Consider the following 23,284-nt stretch of genomic DNA (forward strand, 5'->3'; position numbering starts at 1 on the left):
GTAAGATATTTAAAAGAAAACAGTATACAATTTATGGTATAAAAAGTATACAATAAGCTAAGCTATATTAATGTTAGAAATATTTATTTATTTTGTTGGAAACCAATAATAATAATAATAATAATAATAATAATAATAATTCATTTCTTCTGGGAAATCATTTCTGAGATATTACACTATTGCACCATTAAAACGGATTTCTTGAAAATAGAGTCAAAATGAATAGGTTGTATATAAAATAGTCTCATTACTCTGATTTCAAAGACTCTTACTGATGCTAGATTAACATATCTCTCCAACCTAAGTCAAGATAATATCCTAGATGTATTTAATAGACAAACAAACAACAAAACCCTAATCCATGCTTTTGTTAGCTTTAGACTGCACTATTGTAATGTTTTGCTGTCTGGATGATCCAGAAGGTGCATAAACAAATTCCAGTTAATGCAGACTGCAGAAGCCAGTGTCCTAAGCTAACTCACAAGGCTGGACCTATCATTGGACACAAACTACTGTAGAGACGTTTGAGTCAGTGAGGAACAGGAGGCCACTTAACAAACTGCTCTCCATCATGGACAATCCATATCACTCGCTCTACAATACACTACAGAGTCAGCCGAGCTCATTCTCCAAAAGACTCATATCTATATTCATATCTATCTGTCTGTCTGTCCGTCCGTCCGTCTGTCCGTCCGTCCGCCTGCCCGCCGGCCGGCCCGTCTATCTATCTATCTATCTATCTATCTATCTATCTATCTATCTATCTATCTATCTATCTATCTATCTATCTATCTATCTACCTGTCTGTCTGCCTGCCTGCCTGCCCGCCCGCCCGCCCGCCCATCCATCCATCCATCCATCCATCCATCCATCCATCCATCCATCTATCTATCTATCTATCTATCTATCTATCTATCTATCTATCTATCTATCTATCTATCTACCTGTCTGTCTGCCTGCCTGCCTGCCCGCCCGCCCGCCCATCCATCCATCCATCAATCATCTATCTATCTATCTATCTATCTATCTATCTATCTATCTATCTATCTATCTATCTATCTATCTATCTACCTGTCTACCTGTCTGTCTGTCTATCTATCTATCTATCTATCTATCTATCTATCTATCTATCTATCTATCTATCTATCTATCTATCTATCTATCTATCTATCTATCTATCTATCTATCTATCTACCTGTCTACCTGTCTGTCTGTCTGCCTGTCTATCTATCTATCTATCTATCTATCTATCTATCTATCTATCTATCTATCTATCTATCTATCTATCTATCTATCTATCTGTCTACCTGTCTACCTGTCTACCTGTCTGTCTGTCTGCCTGTCTATCTATCTATCTATCTATCTATCTATCTATCTATCTATCTATCTATCTATCTATCTATCTAAAACCAGAAAGGTTTATCACACCATTTGTATACAAACTTCATTGTCTCTCAGTAAAATTAGTCATTTACTGCGTTTCACTGTCTCTGTACTTACACTCTGACAATAAAGCTGAACCTAAACAAACCAAACCTAACCTCTAGTATAGTATCGTGTTTCTAACACTAGAGGGCGATGTACAACTTTTCAGCCTTATTAGAGTAGTGGAGAAAACACCAGCAGAAGAAATGCCTCTTGTGTTTATACCGTTGTTGGCGCGAATCAGTGGACGGAGGGAAGTGTGCAGTACTGCAGTGTATCTCTGCGGGAATGGACTCGTAATGGGATAAAAAAGATCACAGTTCATCTCGTCGCGATTTGGACGACTGTTTTCCTGGGTGGTGGAGTGAAATTAGTGAGATTTCTGTTTAAAGACAGTAGAGGATGAAGAGGAGATGATCAGATCCTGCCTCATGCTAAAGTTTACACCAGTTCTGTATAAGCTCCAGGGCTGAAGCTCTCCGAATATTATCCGTTTTCTTACATTAGAATGTCCACGATGTCGAAAGTCAAGTCAAAGAAAAACATGGTGAGTGCTGATGAATTAAAGTGTGATTATAAACACCTGATTAGAGCTACACCTACACAAGCTATGAATAACAGGCTGTGGAGATAAACCGCGAAAATGTCTTACTCAACAATGAATGTTTATCTTGCAGGTGAGCAGTGGACTGCAATCAAACATTTCTGCATTTTTCATCAAGGTAAATTATTAATCCCTCACTAATACACCAGGATGGAAATGACTTCATGCCATAAACTATATTGCCAAAAGTTTTGGGACACCCCTCCACATCATTTAATTCAGGGGTTGGGCTTGGACCCTTAGTTCCAGTGAAAGGAACTCTTAATGCTTCAGCATACCAAGACATTTTAGACAATTTCATGCTCACAAAGCAAGATCCATAAAGACATGTATGAGAGAGTTTGGTGTGGAGGAACTTCACAGAGTCCTGACCTCAACCTGATAGAACACCTTTGGGAAGAGCGAAGACTGTGAGCCAGGCCTTCTCGTCCAGCATCAGTGCCTGAGCTCACAACGCGCTTCTAGTGGAATGGTCAAAAATTCCCATAAACACACTCCTAAACCTTGTGGAAAGCCTTCCCAGAAGAGTTGAAGCTGTTATAGCTGCAAAGGGCGGGACAACTCCATATTAATTTCATGTGCATGTAAAGGCAGACATCCCAGTTTTGTCCAATCTCCGCATTAATTCATCCCAAAGGTGTTCTGTCAGGTTGGGGAGCATGAAATTGTCCAAAATGTCTTGGTATGCTGAAGCATTAAGAGTTCCTTTCACTGAAACTAAGGGGCCAAGCCCAACCCCTGAAAGACAACACCTGAATTCAATGATTTGGAGGTGTGTCCCAAAACTTTTGGCAATATAGTGTATGTAACCCACTTTATGGATTGGTTGGGAGTTTGAGATCTGACCAATCATTAACTAACTTCCTGTAGTACTGGATTCATATTTATAGAAAAACCAAAGGTCAGGTCTGATAAAGTGCTTTTCTTCTTCATTCATTCCCTCGTTCATCTTCGGTAATTGCTTTATTCTGGTCAGGGTGGAAGAGGATCCGGGTCCTGTTACAGAAACGCTGAGCATGAGGTGGGAATACATCCTGTATGGGACACCGGTCCATAGTCGGGCACAGTGCATGCATTCATGCATAGGAAAGATTTAGATACCACTATACATTTAATCCAGCTACTAGTGTGTTATTATGAGGTACAAAGTAACCCTGGGAGGAACCTGGAGAGAACCCACAAAGACCTAGGATTAGAACGTCTATACAGGATTGAATCAGGGGCTGTTGAGCTGTGAGGTTGCATTAACACACAGTGAACTGTCATGCAGCTGATAGGGCATTTCTAAATAATAATAGCAGAACAGGGTCATGGTGTTTGATTAGGTGCCGTTTGTAATTTTGACTAGCACCTGGCTGACAAGGGTGCATGATGGTGTGATTATTTTTAAGATTAATAGCCTTTCTACTGTTTGCCAGTCAAATTGTTACTCCGAAATTGCAGATTCAATGTGGAATTTGTTGTTGAAGGTCTTTCTTTCACCCTATTTAATTTTTTTCAGGTACTGAAATTAGCTTGAAGAGAAACTGACTTTTTATATTCTTACTTTGTACCCTCTAATATTTTGACAGGTACTACCAAAATCCCCCAAAAAAGGTACAGCCATGCATACAAACGTAGATGTCTCCAGTGTAATAAAGACCTGTGTTGGGCAAGATACTAGGTTCCCACTTTCCCCCCTCTCCATCCCTGAGACTCCTGAGAGTGAGAAAAACCGCCATTGTCCAAGACAGCCCTTTTCTGAGTCTCCACGCTCCCCTGTGTCTCGTAGTCCATGTTCCCGAAGCCTCACCTGCAGGACTAAACTCTTGTCCAGTAGGTCACTCCAACCACAGAAGACGAGTCCAAAATCGGGGGACACTTTAGAAGCAGAGAATGCTATTGGCCATTTTGGTTCAGTGAAACGGCTGATGCATGGATCTGAGATGCATCAGAAAGCCAAGCGCCCCAGAATAGGGCCGTTACAGAAAAAAAGCTCTGAACAGGAATTAAGCTCAGAGGGAGATGACTTGAGCAAATTTCTTCAGATTATTCGTGAAACGGCTGATTTGAAAGATGAGAAATCAATAAAAGCTGTCTCAAAGAACATTGAGAAAAAGTCCGCCAAAGCTGAGAAGACCATAGCACTATCAGCTCTGCCTGATAAGATAGTGGGAAATATGACCTCAGAAAAGGGGAGTGGTAGCATAGGGTCAATTGGGTCAATCACAAAGTTACCAAGAGTCACTCATCATAAAATCAGCTCCAGTGAAGATCAGAAGGAGAACATTCCTCTCCGAACAAAGCCAAGCATGGACTTGACTGAACTGTCCAGTGATAATCAGTCAGATCTTATGGTGTCCTACACTTCATGGGTATTTGATAGTGGTAAAAAGGAGGAGAATGTTTACGTTTGTGTAAATGAGAAGAAATTGAAAGAAGTTAAGAATCTTGGTGACAAAGAAAGCGCTGTCACAACCGCTGAGGAGAACTTCAGTTTACTGGACGACAGCTGGTTTAATGACCAGGTGGAGCAATGCTTTGAAGAGCCAGAACATAAAAAGACTAAACTTGAGTATGTATTTGTTTAATTTTTTTGGTTTCTATTTATAAAGCTGAGTAATTACCTATATTCTTGTTAGTTTTTGGTAATGCATTATATTAAAATTCCATTACATAATTTTTCAATTATTTACTGAATTAGTGACCAGTAACAAGCATAGTACTGTTAAATTCTTGATTCTGATTGGTCAGAAGAAATTGGACAGCAATTCTGTCTGTAAACTCAGTCACAGGTTTCATGTCATGTCTCTCTTTGACTTGTAGAAAGAAGAGAAGCGTTCCTGACCATGTTATTCTCGCCTCTGGACACCATAACCGTTACTGGGTTTTAGATGTACAAGAAACCACTGGAGCCCAAGGATACAACGAGAAGCATTTAACTATCACTTGCTCAAAGTCTTCACACCCTACAGAGACCTGCATTCTGAAGGATGGCTGGTAGAGAACTTTACACTGTATTTACTGAGGGATTGAGGGGTTTTCAAAGTCTGTATGTTGTTGTTTAATGGATTTATACTTTGTATTATTTGCAAATTTAAGGGAGGATACTCCTGTTGCTGTTGGAGACATTGTTCATCTGGAAGGAGAGTGTGTTTCTGGCTTATGGGTGCTCGACAGGAACTATGGTTTCCTGGTGCTCCTGCCTGATGTACTCATCTCAGGGACCAGCATAGCTAACACTGTCCGCTGTATGAGACGTGCTGTACTTGGAGAGATGTTTAAGGTAAGATCCTGAGGTATATGATGTATGATCTAGCTGCGGTTAGTTTCATTTGAACAGCATGTACTATTGCTTCAGTGGATTTATTAGCAAGTTGCAAAGCGGTAATGTGATTCAACTGATTGTTGACTAACTCCTGCACATCCAAAGTTTTCCTAATGCCAGATTTCTTAGCTGCCTACAAATGCGTAGGTGATTTATCAACATTTTTTTGGCAGATTATTTCATACATGTTAACCTCATCACTGTTTTACTTCCAGAGTATGGATGGTGGAAGCAAGCAGATGCTGAACGGGACTATAGTGCACGACATCTTTCAAAAAGCTGCTATGAACTTAGACTTTTCTCTGGAAAAACTAGAGAAACTGGCCAGTGAAGCCCTGCTCAGCCCAAACTACCTTGGACAAATGTAAGAAACATTATTATGTTATATTAATATTTTATAGGCAACTTATGAGATGTAATTACATACACCATCCAGGCATAACATTATGATAATATTGTGTTGGTCCCCCTTTTGGTGCCTAAACAGTCCTGACCCATCATACACTGTGTATTCTGACACCTTTCTATCAGAACCAGCATTAACTTCTTCAGTAATTTGAGCAACAGTAGCTAGTCTGTTGGATCGGATCACACGGGCCAGCCTTCACTCCCCACTTGCATCAATGAGCCTTGACCGCCCATGACCCTGTCGTCGGTTCACCACTATTCCTTCCTTGGACCACTTTTGATAGATACTGACCACTGCAGACCGGGAACACCCCACAACAGCTGCAGTTTTGGAGACGCTCTGATCCAGTCATCTAGCAATCACAATTTGGCCCTTATCAAACTCGCTCAAATCCCATTTTTTCCTGCTTCTAACACATCAACTTTGAGGACAAAATGTTCTCTTGCTGCCTAATATATCCTACCCACTAACAGGTGCCATGAGATATGTTATTCCCATCACCGGTCACTGCTCATAATGTTATGCCTGATTGGTGTATATGTGTATGTAAATGTTTGTTTATATTGAATATGTCTATGTTCTTTGACCAGGTACAGTCTGAAACTGACTCAAGCAGACTTGAAGCAGGAGCTGGAGGAATATCTTCCTGCAATTTCTGAATGGGCGAAAGACTATCTCCACACCTCTCACCAGACCAGGCAGAAACAGCTGACTTTGAGACTGTAAGCACTGTTCACCTTTTATTGACAGGATGGAAGATAAAGTTTAAGAGAATTTCATCAAGGATGTGCTGCTTAAATTCGTTGATAATTAACTTGACTATAAAAGCTTTAAAGCAAAATACACAAGACTGTTTCCTTGGAGTTTTTTATTTAAATCCAGGCTTTAAAGTATTATTCTCATTAGCTATGTATCTGTCCTCAGCCCCAATGATGGAGCTCTGAGCCGGCAGGACTCGGACTGCAGCATCACCGTCACTGATTTTGTGGACATTGAGGAGAATATCTGGTCTCCAAGGTTTGGTCTGAAGGGAAAAATCGATGTGACAGCAGGGGTAAGGATCCACCGCAGAGGCAGGAAGCACGTAGACAAGATTGTGCCATTGGAGCTGAAGACTGGAAAGGAGTCTAACTCCATTGAGCATCGTAGCCAGGTATAAGACTGATGAGAACCTAGCTGAACATGTTCCTCTATCTAGACATGTGTTGAATAACACAAGACAGTGGATTGTTGGGTTGTTGTACAAATTAATTAGTCTTTTTTATTTATCTTTTTGAGACTTTTTAAACAATGAAATAAGAAAAATCCAGTAGGAAGGCGTATGTTTGGTCACATTGACAGTAAACCCTATACATACATATCATGCAGAGCTCAGACAACATCCAAGAGAAAGTAATCAACAGTCAGAATTGCATCCATACATCATTTCAGCTGATTATAACATTTATTGTGAAACACTTTCAGTTGTTTCTCTGTTTTTGTTTGGCACTGTTGGGTATTGCAGCCTCAGGTTTATAATAAAGTTGTATATTTTAGGTTATATTATACACTCTTATGAGTACTGAGAGACGGATGGATGCTGAGGTGGGTTTTCTCGTCTACTTGAAGACTGGCAATCTACACCCTATAGTAGGCAACCACATGGACAGGAGAGGTTTGTACTGATGTTATTAAAAGAATACCCAAGCCAGTTACAACATGATAAAATAATAAATCGTTTAGCTGTTTAAAGGTGGGATAAGTGATTAAGTAAAAAAAAAAGCTTCTTGTAATATTTTGGCCTTGAGTTGTCCTTACACGCATTTAGCTGTGAGTAATCTGATCAAAGGAAAATGTTTGGTCACTGTGACACCCCAGGGTCTCACAAATGAGAACTCTGAGATGACTCCATTACAAGAAATCTAGGACTCACTTCTGATACTGTTGCTTTTCTCTTGGTCATCACAGAGCTAATCAAACTGAGGAACTCTCTGGTTCGTCATCTTAGCAACAGTCTCATCAAACTGGAGGGCAAAAACCAAATGGCGTGTTTACCTGAAGTCATCTCTGACCAGAAGGCCTGCAAGTACTGTCCACAGAGAAGAAACTGTGCACTTTACAACAGGTACTTCACAGGGTCACTTCCATAATGCACCTTGTATATGTATAACAGCTTTTAAGTCTAATTACATGCTAAATCATCATCACAAGTTACTAAAATTATACTTCTAAATGTTTATATACATTTACAGATTTATATTTTCCTCTTACTGACTAAGATTTTTAGTTCCTTGGGTTTGAGATGGACACTATATACAAATGAAACTTTGTTTTACAAATGTCATATTTAAGTCCTTGGTTCTTTTTTATTTCCTGACCAGACCACACTTGCTCTCATACAAAAGTCTATAAACCAGTAGTGTCATAAATAGTTCACTTCAAATAAGAGGGGAGGTGCAGCATGAAGTACTGCTACTACATACTGCGACCCAAAATCATACCATCTACTCATCTGGCTGCTCATGTTCTTCTTCTGTGTCTAGAGCTGTGGAGAAGCCTCCAGGTGCATGTCCTTCTGAAGATCCTCAGGGTTTTCTACAGGTTGAGTGTGAACATCTGAACCAGCTTCATCTGCAGTACTTCAGCCACTGGTTGCTGCTCTGCAGCTTGGAGGCACTCACCATGGAGAGCAAAGGAGGACGTCGCAACATCTGGCTCCAGTCTGCTCAAGAGAGGTGGGTGTAGAGACAAACGGGACACTGCAATCATTATTGTTATATGTAGGGAAAAAAACAGAGCAATATAATACTACTTGGACTTTCATGACAACTACTACATCAGTTAAATGTATTTTGTTGTCCCTTAGGGAGAAGAATGGTGGCTGTGTCCGGAACATGGTATTGGCAGGCGGGGTGACAGCTCTGTCTGATGGTGTGTATGTGCACCACTTTAAGCGTAGGCAAGAAGAGCATGGACTCATCACACTGATAGTCGGGGATAGGGTAGTGATCAGTGACCAGGATGCCAGATTCATCGGTATAGCTACTGGATACATCACCGAGATCACAAACACAGAAGTAACGTGCTATTTGGATAAGTAAGTCACATTCTAATATACTTTAATCAGTTTTTATTATTTTAGATTAACGTAAATCTTATTTCTATTTTGGGCAGTTTCTGTTTCTGTTTTTCTGACTTCTCTCAATCTTCCAACTATAAAGATTTAAATGGCTTTGCTCATTACTGCCTCCCTATGTCCCTGTTCCTTTGTAATCAGAATTTCTTACCTTGATGTTGAAGTATGTCTTATAAATTTAACATGCCGTTAACATCGTGACCACTTTTCATGGTCTCACCCTTTTAGAAATCTCTCCAAGAATTTCTCGGATATGATATTCCGGCTGGATCAGGATGAAGGTGCTGGAGGCTTGAGCACTCATCTTGGAAACCTGTCCATGCTGATGGAGAACTCGCCAAACAGGTCAGCATTCTTACTCACTAATTATTCTGTTATGTTTTTAAAGGATCATAATTGCATTCCTGGCTTGCTGACTTTATCGTGATCACTAGTGGTTCTGACTCTGTTGATCTATCTGGCAGTGAAAGGCTGAGGCAGCTGATTGTGGAGTTTAAGCCTCCTGAATTCATTGATAGTCTCAGCAGTGTGCTGCCCCGAGAGGCCAAGGACACTGTAGCCAACATTCTGAAAGGTCTCTAGATTTATTTATTTTTTTGTTTTATGACTTAAGCTTGGTCCTTAAACTGTTACTATTGCTATTTCTAAGCCACCTCTTTGAGATATTAAACTGCTCTCAAAGTGGGATTATATTTCTGTGCTGTCAGACATTGAAACACATCATATTTTTTCTTAGGGCTCAACAAGCCTCAAAAGCAAGCTATGAAGAAGGTCCTGCTGTCCAAAGACTACACACTTATTGTTGGAATGCCTGGCACTGGGAAAACTACCACTATTTGTACTCTGGTAAGAAAAAGACTCTACTTCTGTATAGAGCACTAATGCCAGTTAACATCTGGAAACCTCTCCAGGGTAATAATGGTGTTATTGAGGGTTAATCTATGAATTCTGTGTTTATATTTTGCTTATGAGAATAGTATCCTCATATCTGTTCGTTCTTCAGGTACGTATTCTGCATGCTTGTGGCTTCAGTGTGCTCCTGACCAGCTACACACATTCTGCAGTAGACAACATTTTGTTGAAGCTGAAGAAGTTTAAGGTCGGTTTCTTGCGCCTGGGCCGGACTCAGAAAGTGCACCGTGACATCTTGCCATTCACAGAGGAGCAGAATCGGACCAGGGGAATCAACACCCTAGACCAGCTGGAGGATCTCTATAACAAAGAGGTACACATGATGCAGTCTGAAAGCAGGCTACCCAAGTAGTGTGAAACTTACAGCAAGCACATTTGAAAAGTGGCAGTGGTGGTTCAAGTGGTTAAGACTCTGGGTTGTTGATCAGAGGATCTGGGTTCAAGCTCCAGCACTATCAAGCTCCACTGCTGGGCAATTAAGCAAGGCCCTTAACCCTCTTTACTCCAGCGGTACTGTATCATAGCTGCCCCTGTGTTCTGACCTCAACTTCCTCAGCTGGGATGCACGAAGAAAATAATTCCAGTGTGCTGTAATATACAGTATATGTGTTGATGATAAAAAGCCTGTATTAGCTTATGCCTCTTTCGGCATTGTGCATTTTGATGAGTTGATTTCCTTTTCACATGCCGTTTTAAATAAGCACGGTTGCTTAAATATCTTGTTTGTATAAGATCTTTGTATCTTATTTGGTATAGGTGCTGTACCTTATTTATAAATGACAATGTTTTCATCCTTCTTTCTTCAGCTTATTGTAGCCACTACATGTATGGGTGTAAAGCACCCAGTCTTCAGCCGACGGCGCTTTGATTTCTGCATTGTGGATGAGGCGTCTCAGATCAGCCAGCCTGTCTGCTTGGGACCACTCTTCTACGCTCAGCGATTTGTCCTTGTAGGAGATCATCAACAGCTGCCTCCTATTGTCCAAAATGCTGAGGCCAGGTATTGTTTATAATTTTCCATACTGAGCTGACAGATATTCGTTATAAAGACAATGTATACTTAAGAAAGTATACTGGAAAGATAACTGAATAACGAAGAAGAAGCCTTTATACAGATAGAGTTAAATTGAATAGTAAAACGGATGCAGGAGTAAAGCAATATAAAAAATAAAGACCAGTGTAAACAATACATAGAACTGTATTTGTGCAGCAGGTATGTTAAAAAAAAAAAAAAAACAGATGTATGAAACCGCTATCCTGTGTTGGTTGTAAAGTAGCAGTAATAAATTGCACTATAGGCCAAAAACTGCACCAAAAGGTTAATGTTCATATTAACTGTTCAGGAAAGCAGAGGTTATTAGGATTTTATTACTATTTATTATATATGATTATTATTTCTGCTTCCTGGCCGTGCGGATGTACAGTCCTATAGAATAAGCAGGGGTGCACTCAGTGATCCTCTCTGTCTGTTGAAGCATTCTTTTGTCTGATCTGAAGTGCAAATTTTATATCCATAAATGTAACATTTAACAGCTATATTTTGTAATTTCTCCCCAGGGCTTTGGGCATGGATGAGAGCTTGTTCAAGCGTCTTGAGCACCACAGTCAGGCTGTAGTTCAGCTCAATGTCCAGTACAGGATGAACAGGTGGGGAACAACATATCAGCTGCCTTTAGACAAATATCTTTGGAATATTGTAAAGCTCAAATGGACATGTTTTATCTCTGGTTCACATTTGAATTTTTAATGAAAATTTGATTTTAATTTGTATTTACATCTCTGTGCGTTTCTAAATTAACTAATATTTTGATGAAGTACAATTTTAGGTCTGATGCTGGCATCTTTTGTCTTGCAGTAGAAATACGAGAGTAATGCCATATCTACATGCCCACATCTTTATATACCTGAATTAAAAAAAAACAAGCAAACATTGTTAAGCTATGTAAATGAAATTTTAAACAATTTTGCAAACCATATAAACAGCATTATGTGCATGCAATATTTGTGACCTCTAAGAAGAGTGTACTGTGACACTATTTGTCAGGATTTGAGTATTATTGATCATGAGCCTGTCACCCAGCACTCACTTATAAGCTATACTATGTCCTAAACCTCATTGGCAAGTCTACGTAACATTCCAAAGATCTGAATGTATTTTTACTGAATTTACTGACAAAAAGGAAGGTCAGGATGAGAGACTTATGTGACTACATTTAAGGTAAATGTTGATTATTGTTGTTTTTTTAATGCTACATCAATGCGTAAATATTTAAATATCAGAGAAGATCTGAATTCTGATCAGTCAGAGAAAGTACTGAGAGGTCCATATGGCTGTTGTAAATCCTTTGCTATTTCTTTTGTGTGCCACAGCATGATTATGTCCCTGAGCAATGCCCTGATGTATGAGGGCAGGTTGGAGTGTGGCTCAGAGCGGACCGCCAGTGCTCAGATACAGCTGCCCCGCAGGGACGTTCTGGAGAAAGGGCTGTATGCGTGTCAGCCTCAGCACACTGCCTGGGTTCACTCTGCACTCGATCCTCAAAAGTCTGTCTGCTTTCTGGACACATCACAGGTCTGCTTGACTTTCTCTGTTGTTCTGCTAACCTCACGATGTACTATAGTGGCTCGCAAGATTAATTAAACTCTTTCTCAGGACGTTCGCTGTGATTTTGTTTTTCTTGGACACCAGCAATGTCATGCAAAATCTAGTCTAGTCAGTCCCTCTTGGGTTTTGTGATGGCAAAAAATAAAACAAATCATGCAAAGTCTGCAATATTCGCAGAAGCTTGCAATTTTTCAAAATCACAGATTTGGGCCAAGATGCATCATGTGATGTCATCACAGCACTCTTTTAGCCAAAGCCCTCTTTGACTCCCTGCTTATAGCTACCATAACGTACGTCCGAACAGAAAAAAATGTGTTTTCTGGACCTTCCACAGAATAAAAGGTAAAAAAAAAACAAAAAAAACAAAATGGGTAAAATGTATGGGCCACTTTTGTTAAACAATGCTGTGCTGTAGATTTTGCAATTTTGCCTTTGCCAAAATTAACGCAAAATTGAGTGAACTCCATGATATTCAGTCGAGCTTACAATTTTTTTAAGAATACCACAGGATTTTTTACAGATTTTGGGCCAAGAAGCTGTGTGTTACATCAACACAACCCTCTTCAATTCACATGCATTGAACATGAGTACAGCTGTCATGGAAGGTTATTACACGTGTTCACTGGTAGTAGTTCAAAAGAAGAATCCTGTTTAAGTATTTTGTCAATTTAAGTAGTTTTACTGAAAAAAAGGACAAAAATTCTGCAAGGCGCATTGCAAATTTTGAAAAAAGCTGCAGCAAAATTGAGCATTATTGGCTTCAACAATCAAAAAAACACTGGATGGACTGTCTAGTTATCATGAGAGACTCTTGTCAGGTTCTCCTGCTCATGTGCTGCTTTTTTTTGGCATCTAAACATTACCTCATTAAGGTATAGCATTAGCATTAAGTTATACCCTCAACAATATCCTCAAGATGATTTTAATGTATGAAGTCTGATGTTTGTTTCACTGCAGGTTCCAGCCCTTGAGACCGTGGAGAAAGGCGGAGTCAGCAATCGCACAGAGGCCATCTTGGTGCATGCTCTTGTTAGCCTGCTGCTTAAGGTTATTTAGTACTAAAATTTCTTATTATAAATCGTTATATGCCATAATATAAAATACATTTAGTGCTTGTCAACCGTCCTCTTGTAGATCCTGTAATCTGGCTAACCTGATCAAATTCTCTCCCAGATTTAGCTGAATTAGATGTGCTCACTTTGTTCACTCTGATTCTGTTTTGTTGAATATTTATTGTATTGTATATTTTTTCCACCCAACAAATTAGGTGGCAGTTAAATGGGCACAATGAAAACAACTACTGTATGGGAGAGAATAGAGTGCTTGTGCTACAGAGTTAACCAGTACAACCATATTGTAGCTGGTAGTAACAGTGTTGTAGTCATGAGCTTGCTCTATGAGCTTTTTGTTTCAGCACAAAAGGCTCTCCCCAAAGCGTTTCTTTGTGTGCAAGAAACACAGCAGAGGCATACAGGATTTATCTGAGACTAGTTGTAGTATAACCATTTATGTAATGAAACTTGCATGTTGTAAAATGAAATTTTAAATACAGCCCTTGATATCGGTTGGACACTGGATGACAACTGCTCTGGTTTCTAAGGATTGTACGCTATACATATTGTGCATGCAACACCTATATAACAAACATAAAGGCAGAATTTGGTTTTGCTTGATAACAGAAATTATATTGATGTTTCAGGCTGGCTGCAGGGCAAGTGACATCGGGGTCATCGCTCCATACCGACAGCAGCTCAAAGCAATCTCCACTCTGCTGGATGGAGAATCCTTCAGAGCCGTGGAGGTGAACACGGTGGACAAGTATCAGGGCAGGGACAAGAGTGTCATCATCGTGTCCTTTGTCAGGAGCCACACTGAGGGCAATGTAAGTAGCCTGCTATACAGACAGGTTTATTTTGTAAGGAGTTTTACTGTATGACACTTAGATTGGTATAGACCAACAGTCAAAAAAAGTCAGATGCAGTGCCAGTCAGGAGGCAGCTAGGTATGTACTGTCCTATAATGACTCCTGCCAATTAGAGTCTGGCAGTCTGAGTTAGTAAAAGCTCTGGTACCAAACTTACTGATTGGATGTGTGGTATCTCTCCTTCTCTGGAATTCCAGTCAAGCCACAGCTGAAGGTTTTTTCTGTGGACTAGTGGATTGCCTCCATGACATTTAAAGCCTCAGAAAAGAAACCTCTGACTGTTATGCAGCAAATAACAAAACTCCATCTTACAGATTTCTAAATGCAGTCAAGGTCTGAGACATGCCCAGTAGGCATGAAACGATATATGAAAGCAAAGCAATGATATGGGACATTAACAAAATGGTGAAATCAAGCACGGCACACAGATTTTAATTTGTGTTCTAAGCATTTAAAACCCAAGTACATGTATATACAGTGGTTTATACTCGCTGCCCTTCAGAAGGCTATGCTGAGAATCTGCTGAGAGTTCCGGATGATGTAAAGAAAATTTGGGCAGTAGTGCATAACAGTCCATTTAAGTATTATATTTTAACGTTTATAAGTTTGCACCGGCTTAAAAAAATGAGGCTGCAGTTAGATTTTTTTCTCTCTCTGGCCTTGTGTTTGTCATGTGACATTTATATTTTCTTCTAATTATCTTAACTTTTTGGACAATTAAAAATAATAATTTGAGGCTATGTTTCTGCTCACAAACATGGTGAATGTGTGAGCTAAAGGTATGCTTAAGCCTGCAAGATCTGTGCAAATTACTACAGACGAGAATTTCCCTATTCTCTGTTTCAGATAAGCAACACTTATGAAGGGCAATTCATTAAATATTTCTGTAGTATGCAAATACCTGGAATTGCATTTCTCTTGTAAAGTTGAAATAGAAGTATTCTCATTATTACCTGTGCAATAATACATTACTGTTATTTGCTGAATGTTGTAGTCAGATGTGTGCTCTTCCTCTCCTTCTTACTGTGTGTTTGTGTGTTAGCTGGGAGAGCTGCTGAAAGACTGGCGAAGGCTGAATGTAGCCATCACCAGAGCCAAACATAAGCTACTGATGCTGGGCTCGGCTCCTGCGCTGCGCCTCTACGCTCCACTGGAGAAACTTCTCACTCACATGCAGCAGGAGAACATGATATCCTTTATACATGGCTCTGCTTTAGTTTTGTTCATTTTAGAACTGCAGACTTACCAGCTTGGTAAAGTTTTGCTGTCTCTGATAATGAATTCAATTCAATTAAATCCCAGCATCATTTAATCATTTTCCCTGCTTCCCTGAGGCTCCTGCAAAGTTTAAATCTAATTCGAATATAACATGATTCATTAAGTTTAGGACCTTCTCTACTATTTACTAGATGGTACTAGCTACTAGTAAGGAATAGTTACCACTTTTATGTAGGCCAACTGTTGATGTAACCATTTAAAGTAGCCATTTGTAGTTTTTAGAATTGATTTGGTTTGGTTTAATTGAAATGACAAACCATCCTCTTTCCTCCTGCTGATGCCATGGTTAATTAAGTAAACAGAATCCTTAAAATGAAGAAAACTAGGCTAATCTTTTGTGTGTGTTATTGTACATCACACTTTTAAGGTATCTTTGAAATGACAAGATTTATTGAAGGTCAAGATGTTCATTTAAACATGTAAAAATCCACTTATAACCTTTGTTCTCCTTAACATGGACTACATCTGCCAGCTGCCGCCTGCTGCTCATGAGGCACTACCTCACATCAGAATGTGAAACTTGTTGGACCTGAACACTCTGTAGCATCTTTCTACTACCTCACATTAATCGAGTTAAAGATCCATAATGAAAGCAGTTTCTCTGAACTTGAATAAGAGTTTTGACTGATAATAAGCGGACGGTACATTGTAATACCTCAAGGTTGATGCCATTTTTTTGCAAATATTTTTCTCTCATTTTACAGTGTTTTCATATGCTTTTATTCAGTGGACATTTTTATTTACAGATATTTTGAACAAAGTATTTTGTATATAAATAGTTCTGTGAGATTTTTTGTGTTTTCCTATAATAAAGTTAATTAAGAATTTATTTTCTTGGCTAAGGAATCAGATCACTATTAAAAACTGTTACAGCACACCACAAACATTGATAGAATATCCTACTGGAATAAAAATCCACCAATAAACTTGGTGGTGAGCAGAATTAGTTCTACATTTCTACTGCTAATCTGTGCTCTATACATATATGGCTAAATGTTTTCATAGTCAGCTGTATGGCAGTCTGTCTAGAGTTTGAGGATTCCTTGAAGCAGGATGACTGCTCGGCCAGCGATGTCAACTCTGTCTCCTTTCAGCTCCAGTTCAAGCTCACCTCCACGTCTGGAGCACTGGTAGGCTGCCATAGAAACAAAAATCAAAGCATGAAGAGCTGTGAATAATTTGTAGCATTGTTATGTTGTCAGGTTAACCCTATTAATCCTAAGAACAAATCCTAATTCCATCATCTCTGGATCTCTTGAATGAGCTATAACTGAACTCTGTATTATGAATGTCTGCTCAAAAATTTAGTCTAATCTGAATTATTCTCAAATGGTTTGTTATTTCTCTTCCCCTTATTTGCCTTCGGCTAGGGTCTTATATGTTTTTATTAATAAGGAATGACTGGTTTTACTATCAGTTGTTTCCTATGGTTCATTTAATTTCAGTAATGTGATGTGCACTCGACATAAACAACTAATAGCTAAGCATTGGCCTATGCACTGAATGTAATCTTAAAGGGAGCACAAACTGTCTAGGTTTTCTAGACTAGTGTTCTATATAAGGTGTAGCCAGTGTTCCTGGGATAGACTCAGGATCAACAGTGAAGGTGCTTACTAAAGTTCAGTGAATGAATCTATATTATTTCATTGTGGGACCTAAATATAAATTATTTTATCAGATATATCAGATATAATTTGTAGGCAGTAGTGGAATTTGCACCACCATTTTGATATTTGTTAATTTAGAGTTATAAACTATGAAAATGAGCATGAAGAATTGTGTGTGGTGTTTTGTTTTGTTTTTGTTTTTTTTAACCAAATGGCTGATAAAACATCATTAGGCTTCAGTACCTAACAATTTCTTCTTTCCAAGTTTCTCAGACCAGTAAGCAGCAAGGACTGTATGTGCAGAGCCTTCAGGAAAAGTGGACAAAAAAATCAGAAACATCAGTTATCTGTGCTGTCCAATGCAAAATAGAGAGAATTAGTAAGAAGGCGTTTTTAAGCAAAGTAGATTGCACATGTGCAGCATTGTAAAAGTTATGATTATGAAACTTCTGTTTGTAAATAATAAAAAAAAATGATTACAGACATACGTAATTTGTATAATACTGAAATCCTGTGGGGATGGTGTCCTGCACACTGGAGACATTGAGATATTTGAGGGACAGGAACAGATTAAGAGTCATGTAAAAGTTTTACCAGTCACTGGATCTTCAGGGACTCCAACCCACGGTGCAAAGTTACGGGAGTAAAAGTCATATCCTGGCTGTGTGTTCGGTGCTCCTTTCACTGTGATGACTAGACTCTTGATCCTTCCACTGTCTTCACTTTTTAGTAGAGCGTCAGTCACTGGACTCAGGGAAGTAAGCACAGACCTTCAACCAAAGGTCAAGTATTGTTATTAATATTATTATTATTATTATTATTGTTGTTCAAAATGAAACTTTTTCAACTGCTCAAATTATGAAATCTGGACATTTTTATTAACCTTTTGAAGAACAAACATGCAAATTGCAAAAAAAAAAAAGATATATAAATATATAGCCAAATACTTGCCAAATCCTAATAATTTCCTGAAGTTTAATCATTAGATTACCATGTATATTGTGAGTGTCCTGTACCTGTCACATGTATCGAGCAAACGCACTAGCAGTTTCTTTGTTGTTTTACAATAACAGACCTCTTGAATAGGCAAATCTCCCACAGCAGCCTATAAAGTTATGGAAAATACTTATATGAAAATCTAGACTGGTTTGTTCGGGTACTCTGAAAACATTTTAAAATGGCTTTTGTATTAGTTTGATGATTACATTAATAGTTAAGAAAAAGTAACCTTAAACTTACCTTAAGAATGTCATTATATTTATTTCGGTCCTGCATGTAAAAGATAGACACATAAGTAATGAACATAAACCTTTTGGAGTGTTAACTAATAATCAGTATATACTGTGAAATTATATAAAAATACATAATATATAAAGTCAGGTTTATAAACATGCATAACAGCATAACATTTAATAATGACTATATGCTTAGAGTAAAAACTAAAGCTTTATTTTGTAGGCCCATATCAGGTAATCAGTGTAGAAATGACAGCAACTTCTATTTGTGTGTTATTTTATTTTATGTTGTTTTATTTGTATTATGTTGTCTTCCCTTAATGGAACCAAATGTAATTGGCAGAATTAATGATCATGATGAAATCGTCCTTTATAATGCTTGGTTGGAAATCCACTTTAGTTAAGAACTCCAAAAAATAATTCACATTTTTTCATGTTTTGATTAGGAGCTTTGCAACTAATTAGCTCTTTTATTGTTCTATGTCCTGTTTGTTCTAAAGAAAATTGCTTTTGCCAGGAACAAGGCAACTGCTTTAGATTCTCTGCTCTCTCATCCTCTGAGATCCTTGTTTCAGAGTGTCTCATAATAATCATTTCTAATCTCATATCTTAATTATCGCACTCTCTTAACATACCTGATGCACGCAATTGCTATGGATGTCGAGGAAAAAGTAATTCCAGCTCTTTTAACAGTCAAGTTCTGACCGTTAACTTTACAGTTTTTTTTGTTGCTATGACCGAAAATTAATGTGCACGTGTGGTCAGAGGAAAACAATGCTGTGCATCTTGACAACACATGCACATTAACAGTTTATCTAATAGTCTGCTGCCACCGTCAGGTAGAAATTGCAATATGTTGTCTGCTGGGCTTCCTATCATTTATTCTAGGAGAGTAGTTTCAGGCCAATTAACATCTCTCTGCAGACTGCATTTGGTCATGGGACTAGACTTTGGACAGCCCTGTTATAAGATAAAACGGACCCTGACCTCAGTGCTTTGTGGTGTTCATACTGCAGTATTGTTGGAATTGTTCTCCAGGCTTTCTTCACACAGATTAGGTTAAATCTGAACTCATCTGAAAGCTTTTGGACTGAAGGTGTATCTGAAATTCCCCAGGAGCAATACTTGCTACTGTTTGTCACTTGTCTTTTTTCCCCCCTCTCTTATAACTGTTTGCAGAAATTTCCTATGTAATCTCACTGTTAAACCCTTTCACAGACCTTGCCTTTATTGTTCTTTTAAGCAGTACACTTTAAAGTACAAACAGAAGACGTGCTTAATTATCTTTATAAGTAAAGATCATCACAAACTATGCGACGTGTTCAAATTGGGAATGTAAGTACACTAGATCTAAGTGTCTAAAGACTGTTTTGTTCTCACTGAAATTAAGAAGGTTCATGTTTTATCAAGAATCAGCCTTAGTTCACTGAGTAAAGTGTCCAAGTGCATTTGTGGACATCTGTATTTATAAGTGGCTGTACCTGGACTTCTGGTTTATTGAGAGGGAAGTCCATCACTAACGAATCACCTCGCTGATGCACCAGCAGCTGTCCACTCAGAGTTTCGAAGGCCAACACAGGGTTAGTGTTACCTAAGAAATAATCTCTTAGCTCTAGTTGCGTTAATCACTGCTAAATGTAATTTGCAAAATGTCACAAATGAAATATGTTTACCTTTCTTGTAAAAGAGCACTGCTGCTGAAGCTAGAGTCGCATGGCCACAAAGTGTGATCTCATTTTTAGGGGTGAACCAGCGCAAGCCAAACCTCGCTCCTGTAAAAGACCATTTATTAGATGTGTGTAACTCTCAGACCTGTTTTGACATTGTAAAGGTAATGTCTAACACATTTTCATTTTGTCAATAAACACGGTAAACAACAATGTGACTTCAAATTCACTTTTTTTTCAGAGATTATGCACAAAAGAAACAGTTTAAAAAAAAAAGTATAGGTCTAAAGTTATTCTGAATTTATATGTAGTCTGGAAAATGCTGGTAAAGGTGCCATTTTTTTTTGCAAATGCCACATACACTATATTGCCAAAAGTATTCGCTCACCCATCCAAATAATCTGAATCAGGTGTTCCAATCACTTCCATGGCCACAGGTGTATAAAATCAAGCACCTAGGCATGCAGACTGTTTTTACAAACATTTGTGAAAGAATGGGTCGCTCTCAGGAGCTCAGTGAATTCCAGTGTGGAACTGTGATAGGATGCCACCTGTGCAACAAATCCAGTCGTGAAATTTCCTCGCTCCTAAATATTCCACAGTCAACTGTCAGCTGTATTATAAGAACGTGGAAGTGTTTGGGAACGACAGCAACTCAGCCACGAAGTGGTAGGCCACGTAAACTGACGGAGCGGGGTCAGCGGATGCTGAGGCGCATAGTGCGAAGAGGTCGCCAACTTTCTGCAGAGTCAATCGCTACAGACCTCCAAACTTCATGTGGCCTTCAGATTAGCTCAAGAACAGTGCGCAGAGAGCTTCATGGAATGGGTTTTCATGGCCGAGCAGCTGCACCCAAGCCATACATCACCAAGTGCAATGCAAAGCGTCGGATGCAGTGGTGTAAAGCACGCCGCCACTGGACTCTAGAGCAGTGGAGACACGTTCTCTGGAGTGACGAATCGCGCTTCTCCATCTGGCAATCTGATGGACGAGTCTGGGTTTGGCGGTTGCCAGGAGAACGGTACTTGTCTGACTGCATTGTGCCAAGTGTAAAGTTTGGTGGAGGGGGGATTATGGTGTGGGGTTGTTTTTCAGGAGCTGGGCTTGGCCCCTTCCAGTGAAAGGAACTCTGAATGCTTCAGCATACCAAGACATTTTGGACAATTCCATGCTCCCAACTTTGTGGGAACAGTTTGGAGCTGGCCCCTTCCTCTTCCAACATGACTGTGCACCAGTGACCAAAGCAAGGTCCATAAAGACATGGATGACAGAGTCTGGTGTGGATGAACTTGACTGGCCTGCACAGAGTCCTGACCTCAACCCGATAGAACACCTTTGGGATGAATTAGAGTGGAGACTGAGAGCCAGGCTTTCTCGTCCAACATCAGTGTATGACCTCACAAATGCGCTTCTGGAAGAATGGTCAAAAATTCCCATAAACACACTCCTAAACCTTGTGGACAGCCTTCCCAGAAGAGTTGAAGCTGTTATAGCTGCAAAGGGTGGACCGACGTCATATTGAACCCTATGGATTAGGAATGGGATGTCACTTAAGTTCATATGCGAGCCAAGGCAGGTGAGCGAATACTTTTGGCAATATAGTGTATGTTAAATGCTTGTCTGCCTAAACAACTACCCTCAGCCTGTTTTTAATTCTTTTCTCAGACTGAGCTCAGAATTTGTCTCAGATAATCACAGATGTGGTTATGCATAAATTATGTGATTAAACTGGAAAAAAAACACAACCCCATGCCCATCTGTAAAATGTTATACCATGACTTGACATGCTTAAAAGCAAATAATTACAGTGAGTCTTGCAGAGTTGTGTACCTGAACAAAAATCTTCTGTTGGTTGCAGTTTAGTGAGGAACGCAGTCTCAGACAAGTTCATTTCAGCTGCTATATTCAGATAAAGTTCCTCTTTCAGTTCCTGGATACATTATAAACATTGCAGGGTAAATGCTACTGACTCAAAGAACTGTGGTCTTGTTATTTTTTATTGTAATTCTGTTAAGGAAAATACTAAATGACTTACATTCTCTAAAAGACAAACTGCAGCAGGGTTTCCTTTAAATGGTAGATTAGTAAATGCATCAACAGTATATATTGGAATCTCCATTTGTGGTCCTGTGATGGTCCTGTATTAGGATTTGTAGATAGATTGGTCATTAGACCAGCAGAATGTGTTTTGTATCAGCAGAGCATTACTCAACTCGGACTTTGAGCTTGGTGCATTGCATCATTTTAAGGGGACAGTTACGTGTAATTTAATACCACTGGAATGGGCTTTTATTTTATAGTATTTCTGTAGTTCTAAACCACTGTGATTTTATTTATATATAAAATATATATATATATATATATGTGTATATATAAAAAATATATAGCGCTCTGGAAAAAAAGACCACTGCAAAATAATAAATGCTGGCAGTATTTCTCCTAAATTCAAAATATAACTATTGTTATTTCGAGTGTATATTTAAAGCAAATGACAACACATCAAAATAACCCAAGATCATGCAGTATTTGCAGAGCTTTAATAACTCAAATAAAACAAAATGCAAATAATCTGTAAACAAATTGTGTTAATGCTTTGGCTAAATAACATTAAGAAATCAGTATTTGGTGGAATAACCCCGATTTGCATGTGTTTTGGCTCCATGCTCTCCACCAGTCTTTCACATTGCTGTTGGGAAACTTTATATCACTCTTTCTGCAAAAAGCAAACAGCTAAGCTTTGCTTGATGGTTTGTGACCATCCATCTTCCTCTTGATGACATTCCAGAGGTTTTCAGTAGGGTTCAAATCTGGAGATTGGGCTGGCCATGACAGGGTCTTGAACTGGTGATCCTCCATCCAGACTCTGATTGCTCAGGCTGTATTTCATGGCACATTGTCCTGTTGGAAAATCCAATCCTCTGAGTTGGGGAACATTGTCTTAGCACGAGGCGGCAAATGTTCTTCTCGAACAACCATGTACTTGGCTTGATACATGTGCCCTTCACAAAGACAAATCTGTCCAATTCCAGCCTTGCTGAAGCACCCCCAGATCATCACTGACCCTCCTCCATATTTTACAGTTGGCTATAGAACCCACACAAGACACTGTGGGTTGTAAGCCTCTCCAACTCTTCGAACCGTTCTTGCCGTGCACTTCACCCCAGTCTCAGTTTGCCACTGTTGTTGAAGGTTACTT

The 23,284-nt window shown here is 39.1% G+C and overlaps 2 protein-coding genes across 3 annotated transcripts; one reads left to right on the forward strand and one right to left on the reverse strand.

Moving 5' to 3' along the window:
- Positions 1–1,657: 1,657 nt before the first annotated feature.
- dna2 (DNA replication helicase/nuclease 2) lies at positions 1,658–16,317 on the forward strand. 2 transcript variants are annotated; one of them, XM_058386764.1, is made up of 24 exons: positions 1,658–1,972; positions 2,103–2,147; positions 3,006–3,050; positions 3,601–4,583; positions 4,835–5,008; positions 5,111–5,294; positions 5,552–5,700; positions 6,336–6,467; positions 6,670–6,898; positions 7,282–7,399; positions 7,693–7,849; positions 8,268–8,459; positions 8,591–8,821; positions 9,089–9,205; positions 9,325–9,434; positions 9,597–9,706; positions 9,864–10,085; positions 10,579–10,772; positions 11,330–11,419; positions 12,143–12,344; positions 13,335–13,424; positions 14,077–14,259; positions 15,344–15,490; positions 16,043–16,317. In XM_058386764.1, the coding sequence occupies exons 1-24, from the start codon at positions 1,934–1,936 to the stop codon at positions 16,094–16,096; spliced, it is 4,197 nt and encodes a 1,398-aa protein (XP_058242747.1). In that variant the 5' UTR covers positions 1,658–1,933; the 3' UTR covers positions 16,097–16,317. The 2 variants fall into 2 exon arrangements, with proteins under 2 accessions (XP_058242747.1, XP_058242748.1); XM_058386765.1 differs by lacking the exon at positions 3,006–3,050.
- A 258-nt stretch (positions 16,318–16,575) lies between these two features.
- On the reverse strand, positions 16,576–22,281 carry pbld (phenazine biosynthesis like protein domain containing). Its single transcript, XM_058386766.1, has 9 exons — positions 22,124–22,281; positions 21,919–22,018; positions 20,095–20,193; positions 19,903–20,012; positions 18,426–18,455; positions 18,203–18,291; positions 17,781–17,956; positions 17,430–17,492; positions 16,576–16,714 (listed from the first exon to the last, which is right to left on the reverse strand). Exons 1-9 carry the CDS (start codon positions 22,205–22,207, stop codon positions 16,605–16,607), a joined length of 861 nt encoding a protein of 286 aa, XP_058242749.1. The 5' UTR covers positions 22,208–22,281; the 3' UTR covers positions 16,576–16,604.
- Positions 22,282–23,284: the final 1,003 nt, after the last annotated feature.

This window comes from Hemibagrus wyckioides, linkage group LG03 (genome assembly GCF_019097595.1).
Source record: "Hemibagrus wyckioides isolate EC202008001 linkage group LG03, SWU_Hwy_1.0, whole genome shotgun sequence".
NCBI classification, from domain to species: domain Eukaryota; kingdom Metazoa; phylum Chordata; class Actinopteri; order Siluriformes; family Bagridae; genus Hemibagrus; species Hemibagrus wyckioides.

Bases quoted from the DNA above. Each gene is read 5' to 3' on its own strand.
- pbld (XM_058386766.1), bottom strand. From the start codon at position 22,207: ATGGAGATTCCAATATATACTGTTGATGCATTTACTAATCTACCATTT. The intron at 22,019-22,123 runs GTAAGTCATTTA...TAATGTATCCAG, and splicing joins CAGTTTGTCTTTTAGAGAAT to GAACTGAAAGAGGAACTTTA. The intron at 17,493-17,780 runs GTAAAACTTTTA...CTTTTCCTGAAG, and splicing joins CCCTGAAGATCCAGTGACTG to GCTCTGCACATACAGTCCTT.
- dna2 (XM_058386764.1), top strand. From the start codon at position 1,934: ATGTCCACGATGTCGAAAGTCAAGTCAAAGAAAAACATG. The intron at 5,295-5,551 runs GTAAGATCCTGA...TTTTACTTCCAG, and splicing joins TACTTGGAGAGATGTTTAAG to AGTATGGATGGTGGAAGCAA. The intron at 8,822-9,088 runs GTAAGTCACATT...TCACCCTTTTAG, and splicing joins GTAACGTGCTATTTGGATAA to AAATCTCTCCAAGAATTTCT.